This window comes from Mastomys coucha, chromosome X (assembly GCF_008632895.1).
Source record: "Mastomys coucha isolate ucsf_1 chromosome X, UCSF_Mcou_1, whole genome shotgun sequence".
Lineage (NCBI taxonomy): Eukaryota > Metazoa > Chordata > Mammalia > Rodentia > Muridae > Mastomys > Mastomys coucha.
Genome location: NC_045030.1, coordinates 60,338,017 through 60,358,839, shown reverse-complemented (window position 1 = coordinate 60,358,839; position 20,823 = coordinate 60,338,017). Strand labels below are relative to the sequence as shown.

Sequence of the window (20,823 nt, the reverse complement as noted above, 5' to 3'; positions counted from 1 at the left end):
AATGGGGACATATCTGCTAGCTGCTACTGGTCTGACTTTTAACTCATGAGCTTGCTTTGTGACACCCTATTGTTTTTCTGCTTTTAGGGACTGAAAGAACATAAGCTCATCCTGAGTTTGGTACTAAAGAAAATAAGGGGAGGGGAGTAAAGAACAATGGTGTTTAGGTGGAAGAATAAATATTGCAGTAGTATATCCTAGTAAAAATGGTTCTGATCATTTAATATGGATTCTGATGGATGCTCTCAGTTGAATTTCTGCATCATGTTGCTTCACTTCCCACAAAGCTTGAAGGTGAAAGAGAAAAGAAAAATGAAATCCCAAGACTTAAAACAAACAAATTACATATCATGAACTCCTATATCATAGATCCTTATTACAATAAATGTAGTAATTCATGGTGATTGACAGGAGGAAGGAGGAAAACACAGGGAAAGGCACACAGAACAGACAACAGCACATTCCTTACATTATATATAAGATGAGAACCTGGGGCATGTAGCTCCACGGTAGAGCACTTGCCTAGCATGCTCAAGGCCATGGCCGCAATCTCCAGACCTCATGAAAAGTTATTAGCTGTACACAGTGGTGCACACCCGTGAGCCCAATGCTCGGAAAGGAAAAGCAGGAGGAGTGTAAGCTTAAGATTACACTGGGATACAGAGCACACTCACCCCCCAAATAATTTAAAGACAAAATGTTGAGGCTGGCAAGATGGTTCAAAGGGTGAAGGCAGTTGCCAACAAGTCTGAGGAGCTGAGCACTACCCCAGGATCCACATGGTAGCGGGAGAAAGCCAATGCCTACAGCTTGTCTTCCCATCTCCATAGCACATCCCCTCCCAACATACACAAACACAATGCTCACACAAACAAACCTCTAAAAGACAACATTCATACAGGCCTATATTAATAAATCCTATACACGATTGAAGCTTTCTCTATAAACACACTCTGTCTACACAAAGCCACTATAAACAGAATTGATAAATTCTCAAAATGTTGAATATGAAAATTACTAAGATCCTGTCTAGTACTACTAAAAGGGGATTTGTTATATCAGATAACCAAATAATCTGATGAAAGAGTCCTGTGCTTATCTGGGTGGGGTGGCACACACCTTTAGTCCCAGCACGTGGAAGGCAGAGGCAGGTGCATCTCTGACTTTGAGGCCAGCCTGGTCTACAGAGCAAGTTCCAGGACAGCCAGACCATACAGAGAAAAACTGTCTTGAAACACACGCGTGCACACACACACACACACACACACGAGTCCTGTGTTTATTAGAGAAATAAAGAAAGGACTGGGCATAAGGAAACATGCAGACATAAGAGGATCATCAGTTTAACGCTAGCCGGGGCAAAGGAGTCAGGCTTTGTAACAACAAAACAAGGAGTGAGGCAGAATGCTTATCTCTTATGCACAATGCCCTAGATCTGAGCCCAGCTCACTGAATTTTGGGTCATACACAACCTTATGGCTAAATTACACAGATGCTCAGCTTAGGAACAAAGGCACAGAAAGGATAAATATCATGTATTTAAAGGAAAATCAAAATCAGATATATCTAATTCACATTGATAGCACTCAAAATTAGAGTCAGTCCTCTGTGAGGCATGTTAGGGGAAAGTGTTACTGATGGAAAAGAACACAGGACACCTTCTACTCTGCTACAAATACTTACACATAGATTTACACAGTCAGCAGGTACATGGGGACAGATGTTGGGCAAAATTCATTCAACTATTTTCTTAAGATTCACATACTTCATTGTATTTAAATTACAACTATATTGTAATAATCTAGCTAAATAAAGGAACTGAAACCCAGACTGATGAAAAATTAATGCTGCCAGAGCTCTGGGTGTTAAAATGACTAGAGTCTAGTCTTTGGTGTTTACTCCTACAAGATTATATATATTATATGTATATTACATATATACATATATATACATATAATATATATGTATATATACATATATATTATAATATGTAATATATATATTATATATACATATAATATATATATAAGTATGTTCTTTTTCTAAACTGGAATAATTTAAATTATTTTGTGAATTACATAGAAAAATGTAAGTTTGATTCTAGAAAACTAAAAAACAATGTTAAATAGGAGGAATGAAAAAACCCCAAGAGATATGGGAATGGCATACATCCAAGATGCTGGTAATGGAGCCAGAAGTAATGACATAATCTTTAAACAATTTAAAAACCCGAGGCTCTCACTCCCTAATGGGAGCCTTAATGCCACAGATATGCTTGAATTTTTGTACACACATGATCATTTAATTTTAAGTACTTGCAAATATGGAGGTGAAAATTTAGTATACAGAATATCGTAAATGGCTTCTAAACGTGAGAGGAAGTGTATTTTTCCTAAACATACAAGGTTTATGATCACAAAGACGTTCTGCACCGAGAGTATTTAGAAAGATACAGTGTCCCTTTGCCCCAGCTTCCTTAGAAGTGCAGTCAAGCACACTGCATTTCACTTCAAGCTCCTGTTCTTCCCTAAGGCTTCTACCTAAACAAGTGCACTGGTGAACAACAACTTCCTTGCCCAGGATTCTCTGAATCATCCCAAGGACATCAAATACTAAAGTTTTCTAAATAAATAAATCTGTATCTAAAACAAAAAGCCATGCCATTTAGGCTGTGGATTCTTTTCATAATAAACAATGCCTTTTGGTTCCCTGGGTTTGCAGAGGTGGGAAAGTCCTTCTCTGGTCCCCTGATGGAGGGAGGTAGGTTTTACATTCTGCTTCAGGGAGGCAAAACAGCTGTTCTGGGGCTGCAACTGCAGCTCAGTGGTAAAGCACACGTTTGGTATGCACAAACCGCTGGGTTCCTCCCCAGTACCCCTGCACACACACGGGTTGGTGCTCACATGTGCACACATGCACAGACCGAATTGTCTCATTAAACTCTACTGATCCGGGCTTGTACTATCATGTTTTATCATTAAGGATACTTATGATCGAAGTTGTACCACATCCGAAAGAGCCAGGCACTCTCTGCTTTGGTGGTTCTCCTTTCGTTGTCAGGAACACCCTGCAGACAGATGATACACCAATCAATACTGAAGATGTAGACAGGCTTATTTAGAGCCACTCCTTTGTACAATCAGAGGGAGAAACTTCACAAAAGATAGTGTCTAACACAGGCAACACTAGAGAATCAGGGGTTTGTATACAGCATGCTTGGTGGAGGAAACGGAAATGGTTTCCTAAGTATCTCTGTGACTCAGGTGGCTTGCTAAGTGGGGACACAATATATAATTACAAAATTATTATAAAAAGTCAATGTGGGGTCTAAGGAGATGTCTCTGTATGAGAAAAGTACTTGCCATGCAAGCATGAAGACCCAAGTTCGAATCCTCAGAACCCTCATGAAGCATAGCAACAATTCTTGTAACTGGAATGCTAACAGAATGAGATAGGTAAGGAGAGAAGACAGAAGACTCTCTGGAAGCTAGCCTGGTATACACAGTGATCAACATCAAAGTGGTCCTATTTTATTCTACTGAAGGTTGCTCTGATCACCACATGTCCATATGTGGGACATGTCCATGGCACATGCATGTCCATACACGCACGCGCGCATACACACACACACACACACACACACACACACACTCATATGAAAGAAAAGCCAGTATGGATTAATTTACCCCCTCAATCTGAAAGACTTCCTCCACCCATTCAGTGGCAGCTATAGAAGAAAACATCTCACCCTGTTAAGAGCTATGTCATGGACTTCAAAAATAACTGGCATTATCAAAGTTGCTACTATGTACAGAACATAGTGTCAAAATTAAGACAAGAAAATGCTATAGTGGAACTCACTGGCCAGAGGGAAAACTAACACAGCAAGCAGGAAGCTTCGAAAATAGCTTTCAATACTACGAACTGTCCTTATCTGTAACACGGTATGCTCAGTAGTCAGGCAGTTGGCCTGTCTAGCTCCAGTCCTGGTCCACTGACATTAACTAGTTTGGGCAAACCTCCTTCATTCTCTAGGCCTGAATTTCTTCATGTACACAAAACAAACGTTACAAATTCCCCAAGGCCCTTTCTGGAGCTAACATTCCATGGCTTTGTGATTTTTCTAAGGGCACAAAATTTAGAGTCTGGGTTCTGTCTTTTTCCTGTTCTATTCCCCAAATAGCTTACTTTTCACCTCAACATGGGTCAACACATATACTAAAAACTATAAAAATATCTGAAAATATCACATGTGCTCACAAGCACAAAAGAACTCCTGAACTTGCCTATACAGTATTAAGTTTTTCATGCCTTCACTTATTTTCTTGTTTAACTTTTGCTGTTGAGGCTGGAACAAGGACCTCATGGAAACCAACAATACATTCTACCAGGGAGCTATATTTCTAGCCCATGAAACTGCCTCATTTAAAATTTTTTCCTTCTTTTTTTTTTATTTTAGATTTATTTATTTATTTTATGCATATGAGTACACTGTAGCTGTCCTCAGACACTCCAGAAGAGGGCATCAGATCCCATTACAGATGGTTGTGAGCCACCCTGTGGTTGCTGGGAACTGTGCTCTTAAGCACTGAGCCGCCTCTCCAGCCCCCTTCACTTCTTGTTAATTTTATCAGTATTGGCAGCACTACTTTTCTTAGTGCTGCTCCCGCTGTGGTGTGGATTAGGGGCTATCTTCTTCCAGCATGGGTTCCAGGGATTGAACCTAGGTCATCAGACTTGCTCAGCAAGCTCTTTTACTCACTGAGCCCTCTCATTCGTCTCGCTTTGACTTCTTGTAAAGCCAATAATCTTTAGATCTTACCATTTTATTACTGTGCACTCCTAAGCTCCATATGAACTAGAATCTTTCTCAAGCTTCATAATGGACATAATAAGCATTACTGTGTAAACAATACAATTGGGATGTATGCAGGGGTTTATTTTTTAATCGTATGTGTCTCTCTGTCTCTGTCTCTCTCTGTCTCTATGTCTGTCTGTCTGTCTGTCTGTCTGTCTGTCTCTCTCTCTCTCTCTCTCTCTCTCTCTCTCTGTGTGTGTGTGTGTGTGTGTGTGTTAAGAACAACTCTGTGGGGTCACTTCTTTCATTCCACCTTTACGTTGGTTCCAGGGATCAGAGCCAGGGTGTCAAGACTTTTCTAGCAAGTGTATGTACCCACTGGACCACCTTGCTAATGTCCGTCCATAGAGTTCTGAAAGTAAATTGAAATATGCTTTTCTGTTTACAACAACTGGCAGTCACCTATCTTCCTCTTTCCATATTTGTCCTCTGTAGTGACAAGGTAACAGGGCTGTGTCAATGCAGTGTTTTATGACAGAGGCAGAGGCACTGAAACACTAGGAGCCCTTGGACCTATCCCAGAAGCTTACATGGATGGGGGTGCACATAGTCTGGTTTTCCCGAGGAATTCCACTCTAAGATTCTGACTACAAAACAGGCAACTACTTACTACATCACACACACACACACACATACACACACACACACACGCACACAGTCATCACAGGCATTTAGGAAATTGAGTAAATGTTTTCATTTAAAGCACACACTGTAGAAAAAATATGCCATGACTTGTTTCAGAAAACAATAGGAATTATGTTTCAAAAGTTATTTTCTGTCTTCAAAAACCTCATATGTGATGTCTCATCTAATGTGTAATAGAGAATCACTTATTCTGTGGTGCTCAGAAACCATTTTAAAAAGGGGTGGAAAATACCAGAAAAGGGTGTTCAGTCTCATGAGGGCAGACAGTTACGCTGCGCTCAGTCCACAAGTCTGGAGCTCACAGCTGAGAAACACCAAAGGAAGGAAGGGAGGAGCTACGTTGAAGAGGCTGAGGCTTAGGGTAAGAGTGTAACCCCCAAAACACGCAGGGGAGACCAGCTGGAGGTTCAGAAGCTTCAAGGCACTTCTCAAGGGCAGCTGCTGGTCATCCAACTTGAAAGTTACACAGGAAGAGCAGCTGGAGCGGGACTGACATCAGAGCCCAGCCTTCATGCGCAACCAGAGTGGAAAAAGGCTCCCTGTGCCAGAGCACTCACTTGAACACCCAGAAGCGCTTAAGAGCCTATTCTCCTCAGTGGCAGAAACCCAGGATGGCCACAGATAGGAAAGCTGTCACCCTTGATAGCCCCTTACAGCCTAAACTATGGCTCTGTTTCTATACAACAGTGAAAAAAGCCAGAAATGATGTCAGCTAAAAGCCGAGGCAAACAAAACAGTATCAAAAAAGAGGCATGAAGTCTAAGAGACAGAGTTTTCTTTCCAAATGACTGAACATTGGGCAGAAATGCCAGGGACAACCCAAGTGCATATTTACCAAGTGTTCTTGGTCTGAATCAACACCAACCCTAAAGGAAAAACACAAAGAACAAATGAGATTTTTGATGCAATGGAAGGCCTACCCACATATACACATTGTCAGGCAAATGCTTGTCTCAACACAGAAGCTCCAGAACGGTCACTGTGCTCTCTCTTCTCTGGCACCTGCTGCTTTCTTTAGCAACAGCTTTGGGTCTAAGGCAAGCAGGACAGATACTCTATTCCTAAATCCTCACTTACCAGTTTCAGTAAAATGGCACTTCTTCTGAATGGCAGTCTCTAAGCAGTGAGGGAGAGGAGCAGTACCCCAGTTGCTCAGTGAGAGTGATTAGAAAGTTTCACGAACAGAGCTGGCATATTGCTCTCATGGTGACATTGTTAGGATGACAGAATAGGGTTCAGTTCCAGGGGGACTGCAGGGTAACTGATGGACATTAGCCTTGGTTCCTCATAACTCCTGTATACCTACATCAAATTCCTTCTTTGGACATCCCAGGGAACAAGTTCATTAGCCAGTTCTGAGTCTCCTCTCTAGTCTAAGAAGTTGCCAGCTCTGTTCTTTCTCCTCCCCTGCCTGTCGGGTCTCTCCTTGCCATCCATCCCTGCTATTCTAGCCTCCGTTCTGACTCATGGGTTCTGTTGAGTAAGCCTGTCCAGCTGCCAGGCTCTCCCCGAGAGTTAACTCTGCAAAGCATGGAACTCTTTAGGTCACTGCTTCACAGAAGCTTCTGAGAACAGCTCCCAATCCTTAATCCTAAAAGTCTAAAGTCCTCTGTAGGACATTCACACTTCTCAATACACTAGTAGCCCCCCTTACTCCAACCTACCTTGCTACCCCCACTGACAGTCATTCTCTAACCCACTTCTTTCCCCATACCTTTGTCAACTCCAAGAGTCAATACTGTTCTGGCTCATGCCACTCATTCCTTCAGGTGGCAATGTGTGTCCCCTTACCTTTCTACTCCCTTGTCAAGTGCCAAAGTAGCTGCTCTACGGCATGTCCACACAGAATTACCTCCCTTTGTGCCTCTGCAGCCCTTTCTACATTCTTTTTTACAAAATACATCACAGTGCGGTATAATTATTTACCTGTCCGTCTCCCCAAAAAGACTGTGAGCTCCTTGAGGGTAAAGGCCATGTCTCAATTCATCTCTGTATCCCCAGAGTCTAGCATAGTACCTGACACACAATAGGTGCTCAAATGTTTATTGATTCGGTTACCAACTACAGACAGTACAGACAACACAGAAGTACAAGGAGCTGTAAGCAACATCTGCAAAGACAACACTCAAAAGAGGAAAATGATACAAGACTACATCCGGAAGGTGAGAGAGTCATGGTCAAGTATTTGAAAACAGGTGGCCGCGACCAGATTCAAAACTCAAACAAAGGCTCATTTGTTAAAAATGTCCAGAAACTGTTTAATAGCTTCCCAGTCACATTGGACTCTAACCACATTTATGCATCTCAAGTGACACCTAGTGGTCAAGATGATAGAACACTTAGAACATTAAAATCGCACTTTATCCAAAACCAATGTAATAAACATTTACAGAGCACTTATTATTTGCCAGGCACTGTGCTAGGCACAGGGCATAGACATGAATTAAACATGGTCCCTGTTCTCAAGGGGCTCACAGCCTAGTGGAGAAACAGACCCAACTACAGCACACATGGAAGAGTTTGCCGTTAAGGCGGGATGGTGTCGGGACTTCTCCAGGATCATTTCTGCTTAGCTATGTGAGTTCGTTCAGTCATTCTATGTGGCCCTAAGAACAACGCGTCTAGTATCAGCACAAAGTGTTCCTGCAAGGATTAAATGAGAACAATGTACTGAAAAGGTTTAAAGTGCTTGGTGCATCACTGGTGCTAAGTGGTAGGTAGCTCTTCTAGCAATATTGGGTTACAAGGATGAATGGGCTAATTGCTGTGATGGACAGACCCAATACTACACAGCAACTCCAAGAAAAAAGAATGGGGGGAGGGGGAGGGGGAAGGTTAGTAGTGTCAATTCTTGAGAATGAAAGAGAATCTCAGGCCAAGCAAAGGCTCAGAGACAAAGAAATGCAAAGCATGTGTGCTAGCTAAATGATAGGGAGCCAAGTGTGACTGTCACACATGTGAAAGGATGCAAGCTGATTAACTCACTGGGGAGCCGCTGCTTCCAAGACACGGGGGCATGGTATTCTTACACTGGAAATTAGACCATGTCTTTCCCTTGCTTTATTATCCTCAAGATCCCCACTGAATTTTCCAACCCAAAGTCTTTGCTATATACTACAAGAGCCTACATCAGAAGGGAAACCAGAGCTCTTGTACACACCCAGTGGTAAATAAGGTCTTGTTGGAACACGGCCATACTCTGTGACCCCATATCACCAGATCTGGGTAGCCGAGACGAAGATCATGTAACTAGGGAAGTCAAAAAGCTTTGCTACTGGTCCTCCACGGGTAGTTTTCAGAATCCTGATCCCTTCGGGTCTGGTCCACAAGCTTTGCTACTTACCATTTGATCACTCTCATCATGCAAGCTTTTCTCTGTGTCAAACAGGCCGCATCTGCTCCTGCCTTCAGGTCTTTGCTACTGATTTTTCCCTCTGTCTGGTCTGCTCTTCCTGGTCATTGTTGAACTGGCAGGGTTTTGCCACTCAGGCAGCCTGAGCTCAAATATAAGCTCTCTGACAGACCTTCCCTGGCTTCTTCATAGTATCTATACCCACTCCCGGGCACTATCCCAGCATCTTAATTTCCATCACATGTGATCGATCATGCTCATTTATTTATTAACTAGTGTGTTATCACTTTCTGCACTGATTGTAACAAAGAACTGCTCTATCTTTTACTGCCACTGTCCCTTTGAATAAGGTCATTTCATTTTAACACTATCAGCATTTTGGGCCAGAGAATTCTTTAATTGCAGGTCTAGATAGTAGCCTATTCGGTGCCCTGTAGGATGCTTAACAGGATGCTGGCCTCTGCCTACGAGATAGCAACGGCAGTCCTTTCTCCCATATGTTGTCAAATATCCCCTGAGGATACAAAATAATATGCTAAGAACCAGTGGGTTGGAGGCTCCACCATATAGCGAGTGCTCAGTAATAGTACTTGAAATATTGTGCAAAGAGCTTTGCAGATGCTAGCTCACCAAATCCTTGCAACTCTGGGAAATAGGTGGCATGCTGCAGATGTAGAAACCAAGGAAGAAGGAAAGATTAAGAATGCAAAGGTTAAGTTTGGTTGTACACGAATCTTCAGTAGTCCCAACTCATTAGCCACTTCAAAGTTTAACTAAAAAATGTAGGGGCAGGAAAGATGCTTAAACTATAGCCTTCCCATTTATTCTCAAATACAGGTAGGAAGGAAAACGCAACTATTTAGGCTTTAAATGACAATATAAAGGTAACTAATAATAATTACAGCAATAGTAAATGTCACAAAATACTGACATTCTCTATGTTGATCATTAAAAATTTACTAACAGTTAAAATAGAAAAAAAAATGAATATTTGTGATATAACTTGAGTAAATGTGGTAATATTTTAAGGCAACATATATTTAGAAATTTTTAAACAATAATGTGAATTAAAATGTAAAAATTAAGACTATGTGTCACAACTGTTTGATATGCTAGTCTTTACTGCATTCAAAAAAGTATCAGTGAGGACTCTAAAAATATACGGCTTGCTTGAGGATGGAAGGACATGGGAGAGACTAGACAGAGGAAAAAGATGTACTTCAATTAATAAGAATATATTTAAAATTAACATACAGCTTGTTCACAAACAGACCAAAGCACTGCAATAAAGCAAGAAACTGAGCCATACTCGAAGCCATAAAGGCAATGGGTATAATGAAGCCTCCAATGTTGCTGCCAGGCAGGTCAGATGGCCATCCAAAGAGCTTTCAAATCTAGTGATGTAGACAAAAGTCAGTGTGAATAGGGTGGGGTTAGATGGGAAAGCAGGGGGCTTGTTTGCTCTGTGGAGAAGACCGCAGGGGAGACACAACTGACTCTTCAGTGAGCAGTTGTTCTAGGCTGTCTCACAGTCTGATTTACTCTTTCTGGAAGTGCCTTCAGTTACAAGCTTTAGAGAAAAGAAGGTTAGTCCTTTCAAAATGTATCACACTCATTTCTTGATGTACCATGGTCTGAAGGGACTAAGCATAGGTCGCTCTGTGTGTACCATTTAATTATCGGCGTGATATTGAACAATTAACAACCTTTTAAAGCCTATTGTAAAACAGTTACTATGGTTAGATAAACATGTTAAACACATGGAATAGAATGCCTGGCACACAGTAGGTGCTTAATAAATGTCAAGTCCTCCTACAAGTAATAAGTAGCATTATAAGAACATTACTGGATGTATAGAAGCATACATGCTGCACTATATTATGTACTACACAGAGAAATAGCACAAAAATGACAGGGATTTGAATAGTAGAGAGAGATTAAGACATTATCAGCATTCTCTGTGTAAATGAGGGCTAGCTTATCTTTGCAGTGATAAAAGGCATAATAAGTTAAAGAAACAGTGGCAGATATTCTCTAATAGGTGAAACATTGTTTTTCACAATGAGGCTGGAATTTCAGTAGCTCTTAATACCTATGAAGTTTCAGTCAAACACAGAACTACAATCTACAAAAGGCTTCAGACCCTGGCTGCTGTATCCATGGAAACAAATGCAGAACTCTTGAGATACCAGAGAGCTTTCAAACTGAATACATTAAACAGGACACGCTGAAGATCATGACTGCAGGATTTTGGCCTTGGTTGGTTTCTTAGGTTAGAAACTGTGCTGATCAGAAAGGCGAAAAGGAAAGGTATTTTCTGGTATCCATTAGATCTGGGGTAAATTGGCCTCACACACAGCCGATGGACTGGACCTGGGAACCTGACCAAAAGCCTTAAATACATGCATAGCTTATGGAGCAATTAATTCCACTTCTGGAAATGCATCCTAAAGAAACAATTAAACAGGAGCATGGTGGGACACTGGCTTCAGAGCATTCAGTTATTTAGTAATAGTAATAGCAAACCCCTCAGATGCAAATGGGAATAGCCAAAGCCTAAACCAATATGACACTACCACAACAGAGATTTGATTGAATTAGCCAGTGTACATACAACTATTCAAATAATATGAAGATATTTACCCATGCTATAAGAAATTTTCTCCTATTACCACATTTCAAAACCAGTATAGAAGAGCCCTTTAGTGTTGCCCATTTCCTAAAATTCATAAAATGTCCAGAACACTACCCTTTCATAGTGGTAGCAAGGCTCTTCAACTCTTCATTTCTTTTACTTGCAGTTTAATTTTTTTCTATATTCTGTTATGCACTTTTGAAGAGGGAAAAATAAAAACTTAGATGTTCCAAAGCTTCAAATCTTCTCATGACAAAAAATAAAAGTACATTGAATCAAAATGGAATATGGAAATGAGGTCCCCTGTTCCTACTTACCTTATATGCAGGCACGACAGCATGGCAGTGGTGCCACCACCAAATACCCATACAGTAAAAAACACGATCAGAAGTGTGGTGCTGAACATCATTTGTCGTGCGTAAGTGGCAGTATCTCGAATGGCCAAGGCAAATGCCATTGCACCACGAAGACCTACAGGGAATACAAGTGCTTCTTCAATAACTCATCACCAATGTGTACTGCATAAGCTCAAAAGATATAAAACATAACCTCAATACTTGGGAACATATAGAAAAGATGAAATAAATATTCATATGCATAAGGAATGGTCAGCAGATTTAGAGTATAATATTGACTTTCACTGACTGGTTTAGTTTTTCAGACAGGTTTTGCTAATGTTGTCCAGGCCGTTCTCAGCTTCACAGGTCTCCTGCATTAGTGACCCAAGTGCTGGGAATGAATGCGTCTGCTACACCTACCTTGATCTCTAAATAATTCTTTACAATTTAGTAATCTATGGATAGTGAATCCAGTTTCTACTGTTTTCACAGTGCATAGAAGGGTGTGACAACTGCCACAATCAAGACTGAACACTTTGTTCTTTCCGTGCAAATTACTTCCTGCTGCCAGTTAGCCCAACCTCTTCATCACCCTGACCTGCTCTCCATCACTATTATTTCCTCTATTTAAAACAGATCTTATCAATGGAATCATACATATAAATTTTAAGACTGGCTTCTTTCATTCAACTTAACACTTCTGAGACTCATCCATGCCACTATGTGAATAAAGGTTTGTTTTTATTATTTAGTGCTTTTTCCACAGCACAGATTTATCAGGTCCTTCCCTGCCCCATTTTCCCATTGAAATACAGAAAAATGGAAGCTGAGGCAGGAGAGTCACAAATAAATTCAAAGTTTGCTTGAACTACAGAGTAAGTTCAAAGTAAGTCTGGACAACTTAGACCCCATGTTCAAAAGCAAAATGTTGCTGGGCGGTGGTGGCCTGTGCCTTTAATCTCAGCACTTGAAAGGCAGAGGCAGGCAGATGTTTGTGAAATTTGAGGTCAGCCTGGTCTACAAATTGAGCTTGAGGACAGTCAGAGCTACATAGAAAAACCTTGTCTTGAAAAAACAGCAACAACAGCAACAATAACAACAACAAGGCAAAATGTTTTCTAAAGGGGAGAGGCTGGGGAACTATAAATCTAGATGACATTGATATAGATATCTTAATGGTAGATTTTTTTGCTTGGTATGCATGGGGTACTAGGTTCAATCTCAGTGCTGAATAAGAAAACAAATAAGGTAGTTTTCAGGTTTTCGCTATTATGGCTAGAACTGCTATCAACATTCATTTGCAGGCTTTTCTGTAAAAATGTATTCATCTTTAACTTCTTTACTTTGTGTGACATAATTTGGAATCAAAGAAGCAGTGTTTGAAAAGTTCCCACAGAAGGCAACGGGAGATGATAAGAAGAATTTTCTATATGAGTATGCAGTTTCAGTGTTTCTGATTCTTCTGAGTGGTAGACGGAAGGGTAGACACGAGAGGAAATTGAAACTTACCAGCAAACATCATCATGTGTTGAAAATTTGATCCAATCTTACTTCTTCTACCCAAATTAAGTAAGAGAGACAAGGGGTAAATATTGGCAGCTCTTCCCAAGAAAATAGCAATCTAAAATCATTAAGAGGTTAAGGATCATTTCCTTTACTACTGCTAATTTAAACTATACATTCAAGGCGGTGAGCAAGCACTGTCTATTGTATCTACACAGCATCTGGAATACTGTCAGTATGACTGGGGAACTGTCACTTTAATTTTGTCTCATTTAAATAAACTGACATTGAAATAATCACAATATGGTTAGTTGCTACCAAACTTGATAGTACGTGCCTAGCATGTAGGAAATTCATGAAGTGAAGAAAAGAATGCATAAAAGAGGACCTTCTCTATTACAACATCACAAACTCATTCAGTTCCACAGTGTTGATAGGATGAAGGGTAATGCTGCTTAAATGTCCTCTTCCTTTCTTGGAACACAATAAAAAGGCAGCTCAGCCACTTCATGCTGCTGCAATTCCTGCAAAGCCTAGCTGGCTCTCACTAAATGTACACTTCCAACCTGCAAAAAAGTTCAGTTTCCATGTCAGTTTAGATGGGTCTTCACTAAGAAACAGTTTTGGTGCCTTTTTCTCCATCGTTGCCTATAGAAACCTGTGCTTTGTAACAGCAAATGTTACTGCAGGGTTTGCAGTGCCATCCCCACATTTCCTGAAAGGAGCAGTGTCTTAGTCAGGGTTTCTATTCCTGCACAAACATCATGGCCACGAAGCAAGTTGGGGAGGAAAGGGTTTATTGAGCTTACTTCCACATTGCTGTTGATCACTAAGGAAGTCAGGACTGGAACTCAGGCAGGTCAGGAAGCAGGAGCTGATGCAGAGGCCATGGAGAGATGTTCCTTGCTGGCTTGCTTCCCCTGGCTTGCTCAGCCTGTTCTCTTATAGAACCCAAGATTTCCAGCCCAGGGATGGCACCGCCCACAAGGGGCCCTACCCCATTGATCACTAATTGAGAAAATGCCCCACAGCTGGATCTCATGGAGGCATTTCCTCAACTGAAGCTCCTTTCTCTGTGATAACTCCAGCCTGTGTCAAGTTGGCACACAAAACCAGCCAGTACAGAGAAGAAAGGGAAATGTAATATTCCAAGCAAAGCCTCATGGTTGAAACAGTGCTGATATAAAAACTATTCAAGGAGAACACAGTTGCTAAGGCCAAGGCAAAGGAACTGCATGTAAGAGTTAGATACTCATTAGCTGGGCATTAGAAGGAGAAGCAGGAGGGAAGGGATTCAAAGTTGGCCTTGGCTGAAGATCGAGTTTAAAGCTAGCCTAGGCTACATGAGACCTCCTTTTGAAAAATATCAAAGGAAAAACCAAGAAGAGAGAAAAATGATATGTGGGCTGATGGAGTTGATTTCTCAGTTAACAATACTAGCATTCTCACATAGCCATGTACCACATAAGATTTCATGTAAAGAAAGAGTGCTCACATCATGGTGGTCCCATCTAACTAAAATGGAGCTAAAGGTCTTATTGCCTAATGACATCATAACATTATTCATGTGTCTATGCTGATGCTGGCACAAACAGATGTACTTACTGTCCTGTCCCTCATATATAAGAACAACACATACAATTGTATGTGCTACATAAAATCTGATAAGGGACAGTCATTGGTTTACATGTTTACTATATCATACTTTCTATCACTATATTAGTGAATTCTTTATACTTATCAAACAAAAAGTTTGGACAAAGGAGATGGCTCAATAGATAGAGGTGCTTGCTGCTAAGCCTGAAAACCTTAGGTCACTTCCTGGGACCCACACAGTGGAAGGAGAGAACTGAATCTTGAAAGTTGTTCTCTGGCATCCTCATGTATCCCCGTGGCATGTGTAAAAAACATTTTACTGTGAAAGAATGCTGTTACACCAGCACCAGTCCTGTATGGCTTATGTTTATCAAGTAGCCTAACTGAATCAATAAGCTTCTTTCAATAACTGATTGATATCATGGATGTTTATATAAATATGATGCTCACAGAATGACAAAACTGCCTGATGACACATTTTCTCAAATATATCCCTACCGTTAAGCAGCATTTGACCATCCACATATACTGCAACTGAACAACTAAATAGTTGGATGGAAGGTGTCAGCAGTCAAGTTCCTTAAGGTTGGAACAGAAATGTACAAACCAACAAGGGAAGATGGTTGGCTGATTAATGGTAATAGGTTACAGTTGGAGACATCAGTAGAAACTCATGATGGGAGATGCAGACAGTTATAAACAGAAATGCTTACAGACGTGTGTGTACATGATGTACTATGTACCTTCTTCTGTTCATGGACACAGTCTCGAAGAAAGAGCACCCAGTGTCCTTTGCACACCCAAGGACCAGATCTTGCTTTCCAAAACCATTTTTCCCCATTAAAGAAGCCAGAGCCCCTTGGAGAAATGGACAGTTCTTGGGCTACAGTAGAAAGTGCACAAGATGAGCAGAAGCACTTTGTAGTTCCAGAAAGTGAGGAAGTGTTAAAAACATTCCCAGACTGTGATGGCAAGGCATCAAATGGAAACAGGGTTCTACTGAACAGGCTACTGATGGCTAAAGCTGCGACACTCTGAACACTAAAACTTTTTAAAATGTTGTAAATAATCTGGTGTACTTAATAATAACTATTATTCATATAAATAATATATAAACACAGCTGAGTCAAACATCAAGTGAGGGATAATAGATAATTCTCCTATATGCCACAACTGAGTCTGAAAAAGTTAGTCCAAGGGGAGATGAAACTTAATTCCATACTCTGTAAATGTGGGCTGCATGGGGAGGCTTTTTCTAAGCAGCAAAAGAGAAAAACACGAGTCCGTTTGTAATGGAAAAACTTGTCACCCATTTACTAAAACTAGCATCGACTTTACCATGTTAATAAATATGTACCCTCGACATGTTATGATGGCAATGGCACTTTACTTCCATAGTATTCCTCCCAAAGAATATATATGTAATCCAGCATAATCTTTGGGGGAAACATCAGACAAAGTCCAATTGAGGAACACTACAAAATGCCTCTTCAATACCCTCAGATTTTTCAGGGCTCATTAAAAGTAAGGCACAACAAGAAACTGTCAGTCAAGTGGATCCTACAAAGTGAATGTAATATGCTGTCGTCCTGGGTGGGACCTTTACATAGCAAAGGCACACTAGAGAATGGCCATTGGACTTGGGATGAGCATCAAGTTTACTTACTGCAGCACTACAGGCTCATTCCTTGTTAAAAAAAAAATGTACTATTTGGTCATGGGAAATGGGCTGTGAAGGGTAGGACAGCTTTCTGTACTATCTTCATTATTCCTTTTGTAAATATAAAATATATTAAAATGACATTTTTCCTCAAAAGCAACTCTCTTTAAAAAAGAGAGACGGTAACAGCGGCAGTAACACATGGGAGGTGGGTGGCAGCTGCTAGCTTTCACAAAGCCATACCTAGTCTTTTCTCCCTAAGTACAAGGCCCTCCTCCCTTTTAGCTCTGATTCTGGAGAACACAGCCACCCCGATAGAGAGTACAATTCTTGCTTCCCTTGTAAGTGGTGTTGCCAACGTTGTTATGTACAAGTGGTATGTACACTTGTAGGCAGTGCCCTTAGGGGTTATTAGGAAGCACCATCTGTGGTCAGAAGCCATGGACCACAAGAACGCAGCCAACTCCTAAGGAAAACAGCACGAAGATTGCCTGTGCCCCTAACAATTCTCCTGCCCACACAAGCTCAGACTTGGACACATGAAATCAACTTCTATCTCTTTTAACTCATTTAAACCTGGGTGCACTGGCATTGTTGTCATGTAACCCAGGCTACCAGAGACAGGGCATCTTGGACCTGTGAAGAATCACTTTCATAGACTCCTTAATGAGAATTGTAAATCCTACCAGTCTCAGAAACCTTTTGACCATTTAACCTTATTTGTAGATTAACTACTATAGATTAAACTACTGTGATTATTTAAAAAAAAAAAATAACAAAAAAACCTCCAAATAGTGACGAGTTCTGAAGCTACCGAAGCTACTGAGCTCACACTCATCTTCTGGCTAAAGCTCCTCTTATTGATAGGACATTTGTTATTTTCTGTAAACTGAAGAATGGCATTTGAGTAAACCCTCCCTTTCTAACATAGATCTCACATGCTGTCTGGATTCTGCAGCACCTTAACGCTTCTTTTGAGCTTTCCCTGAGGGGAGCCCAGCTCCCTGGGCTCTTCAGTGCAAACAGCACTCTAGGCTTCCCTCTGATGGTCAGCCCCCTCTTCCTCGACTTCACTTCTCCATGTGTTAGACGCAGACACTCTTCCTGAAAGCTACATCTGCTTTGCTCTTTTCTGTTTCTAGTGTACTCTCTCAACAAAACCACAAACCTCAAGGGACCCAATGTTGTTTTTTTTTTTTTTTTCCTTTTCTGTGCTTACTACTAAGTCTTTCTGGACAAAGACACATGACATGGAAGACTGGTATCTTGTAAGTATCTATTCCTCAAAGTTAAATGGGCTGCCATTTAATGCTGTCCAACTATACTGCAATTCTTTAGTCAACTCTCTCCTAATTTTCCATGACCATTTCAAAAACCTTCTATCTTCCCCCAAACTCCTATGTGTGGGAGCCAGCTTTCAAGATAGTCCCTCATGCCCCTACCTTGTGTTATATAGGACTTATATAGCCTGTGCGATCCCTACTTACACTGTACCATGGTTGGTCTGTATGAGCAGCAGAATACTGCAGAAGTGATCATGAGATTCACCTCCAACATTACTCTATAAAAGGCGCCTTGGCTTCCTTCCATTCTTGTAGTCTTTTGGCTCACTCACTCTGGGGAATCCAAGCCAAAACTTCTCCTGTGGATAGATCCTGCAGAAAGATGATCCTTTCTACGGACAGTCATGTGGCCAGGCCTAGGTAAGTCCTCAGCAGCATGCCAGAAAACCATGTCAGTACATGTCCTGTGAGGCTGTGGAGCTGGAGTCGCCCAGCTAAGATAGCCCAGGGTTCTTAACCCCCATATACCATGTAAGGTAAACAGTAAGTTTCTAGATCATTTCTTACACAACAAATAACTTGTATACCTTGCTATTCTATTCTCAGCAGGTAATATCACTTTCTACTTTATGAAAATAGAAGCCATCAGCTTGGAATTCCACTTTCTCTCCATACCTCATTCACCAATTGGAGAAGCTGCCATGATCAGAGTCCAGTTCCTCTCTACTTCAGAAGCTGCCTGAACCCATCTTGTCATGAGGTTGTCTTTCATGTTCTCAGAGTCTTCCTTTCAAGTTGGTTTTACTTTTTATTTTATTACATTTATTTATCCATGCCACAACACAAGTGTGGAGGTGAGAAGCCAATGTGCAGTTCTCAACTTCCCCCACACAGGTCCCGAGGAATAAACTAAGATCATCAGCCATACTAACGATCATCTCTACTCTCAGAGCTACTTTGCTGGCCCCTCAAGTTAGCTTTAAAGGTAAAAATGCTCATTCACATGACACAGAGAAAAATGTGGGAAGAACAGGTCTTATTCAACCTCCCCGCTCCCCATCTTTAACCGCCCTGTGGCACAGACTCTTAACTCTTCCCATACTCAAGCTCGATCTCCTTTAGTAACAGGAGAGGGTTTGTTCCTTCCGTTGTGCAGAGATGGAAGTCAGAGCTTTCCCTGAGGGGAGCAGCTTGCCCTAAGTTGCTCCACTGCTCCATTTTCAAATTTGATTTTGTGACAGGGCCAGTGGTGACAGCTTCCCACCTTCACAGGGATTACAGTTACATGGCACACGGCTGGCCAAGGACAATATTTTTACCTTTGAGGTTGGCAAAGTAGTAGGAGTCATTCCAATCTGCCAACATTTTTGTGCAATAAATTTCAAATGGAAATAGAGCAGAAAAAAGATGAGAATGGAATTGGGAAGAACAGTTCACATACTTACTTACTTCTCAAAAAAACTTCACGCGTTTCAATATTTTATCAACCACATGCGTAAAATCACATGAAGATCACCAAACAGACACATGATAAAGGATACGAATGCGCCTACAACAAATGTTGGGTTAAAGACATGATTCTGGAAGGTGAACAGTGTCAGCCCCATGTAGGAAAAGATGAAATTCTCCGCTAAAAAATTGAGAAGCTCAAACAACTGAAATGAAATTGAAAAGGCTCCAGTAAGTAAGCATCATACTGTGGCAACCTGAGTAACAGACATTTCATAGATGGACAGCTCATAGATACGTCTAGAAGCATGTGGCTCTAGGGGGAGGACTTGTAGACGTGGCATTTCTAAACCCACAGAAAGAGCCAGAAACATAATGGCCTCACGTTCGCCCATCAGCACCCTTCTCACAGTTCCTTTCTCTTTACCTGCTCCTCCAAACCCAGTGTTGCTTTCATTACTTTCTAGACGTGATTTGAAACCTAAATGGTAAACCCTTCATGCCCACTTCTCATCCCAAACCAGAGAGTCGCTTTTAAAATGAGTTTCAAGATTATGTCCTCTATAAGCTAGAGAACACAGTTTAACTTCTTTTGCCTTGGCAGAGGTCACCTTTACTTTCTCACTGATGCTCCTAACACAGGGCTTCTCTGTGACAGAATGTACTCAGCACCCTCCCAATGCCTGCCAAAGCCCATTTATTCACTTCACCATTACTTTAGCAACTGTACAGGAACTTTCTAATAAAGTAAAAGCCCTTCATAAACTCTGTCCCAGGGCTCATCTGCCCCACCACAACAGGAAAGAGATAAAAGAATGTGAGTTCAGGAGTTGAATGCCTAGGCTTAAACCACACCTTCCCTACTTGCTGGCTCTATGGCTTTGAGCAAGTTAGTTCATGCTTTAGTTTTTGTTGTTGTTTGGAGGAAAGTCTTAGAACAGTCTTAGGGTGGTCATGAACTCCAGACTGTCCTGCTCCTAATTCCTAAGTCCATGCGCTTGTCTATCTATGTGTTGTGGATATAAATGTAGGCACATGTGTCACAGCATACATGTGAAGGTCAGCGTTCAATCTTAAGTGTTAGTCCTTGGCTTCCAACTTGTCTGAGACACAGCGGGCTTACTGCCAAAAAGAAGAACAAACACTAAAATAAGTATAGATTTTCTACGAATGACTTAATATATCTTTATTCCTATTTTCTTGTTTAATGGCAATAAGTATGGTTTTCTCTCCCTGTTACTATGGGCCTTATCACAGTACTAAGCATACTGTAATATTTTAATCTCATGAGTCAGGACAACACTGAAACAGGAAGAAATTCTTTAACTTCTTCCTGATCACATAGCCACAAAATAGTAGAACCAGTGTTCAGAGCTTTTGCGGATCTAGAGTCTCACCTCAACTCTGAACAAAGAGGCTGCCCAAACCCCATGGGTGCCAGAGAGTAAATAGTTGAGGCGTTACACGCACAAGGTCTATGCTATAAGCTATTATGGCCAGTTTA

General features: G+C 41.1%; 1 protein-coding gene across 1 annotated transcript in view; it reads right to left on the bottom strand.

Annotated features, from left to right (window-relative positions):
* Positions 1 to 20,823, bottom strand: part of Slc9a6 (solute carrier family 9 member A6) — a 36,089-nt gene that overhangs the window by 6,156 nt on the left and 9,110 nt on the right. Inside the window, exons 5-9 of the mRNA XM_031361144.1 lie at positions 19,412 to 19,525; positions 13,338 to 13,449; positions 11,808 to 11,961; positions 6,339 to 6,369; positions 2,988 to 3,067 (exon numbers count right to left, since the gene is read on the bottom strand). Coding sequence (XP_031217004.1) covers positions 2,988 to 3,067; positions 6,339 to 6,369; positions 11,808 to 11,961; positions 13,338 to 13,449; positions 19,412 to 19,525 — 491 coding nt within the window. The remainder of the gene's footprint in view (positions 1 to 2,987; positions 3,068 to 6,338; positions 6,370 to 11,807; positions 11,962 to 13,337; positions 13,450 to 19,411; positions 19,526 to 20,823) is intronic.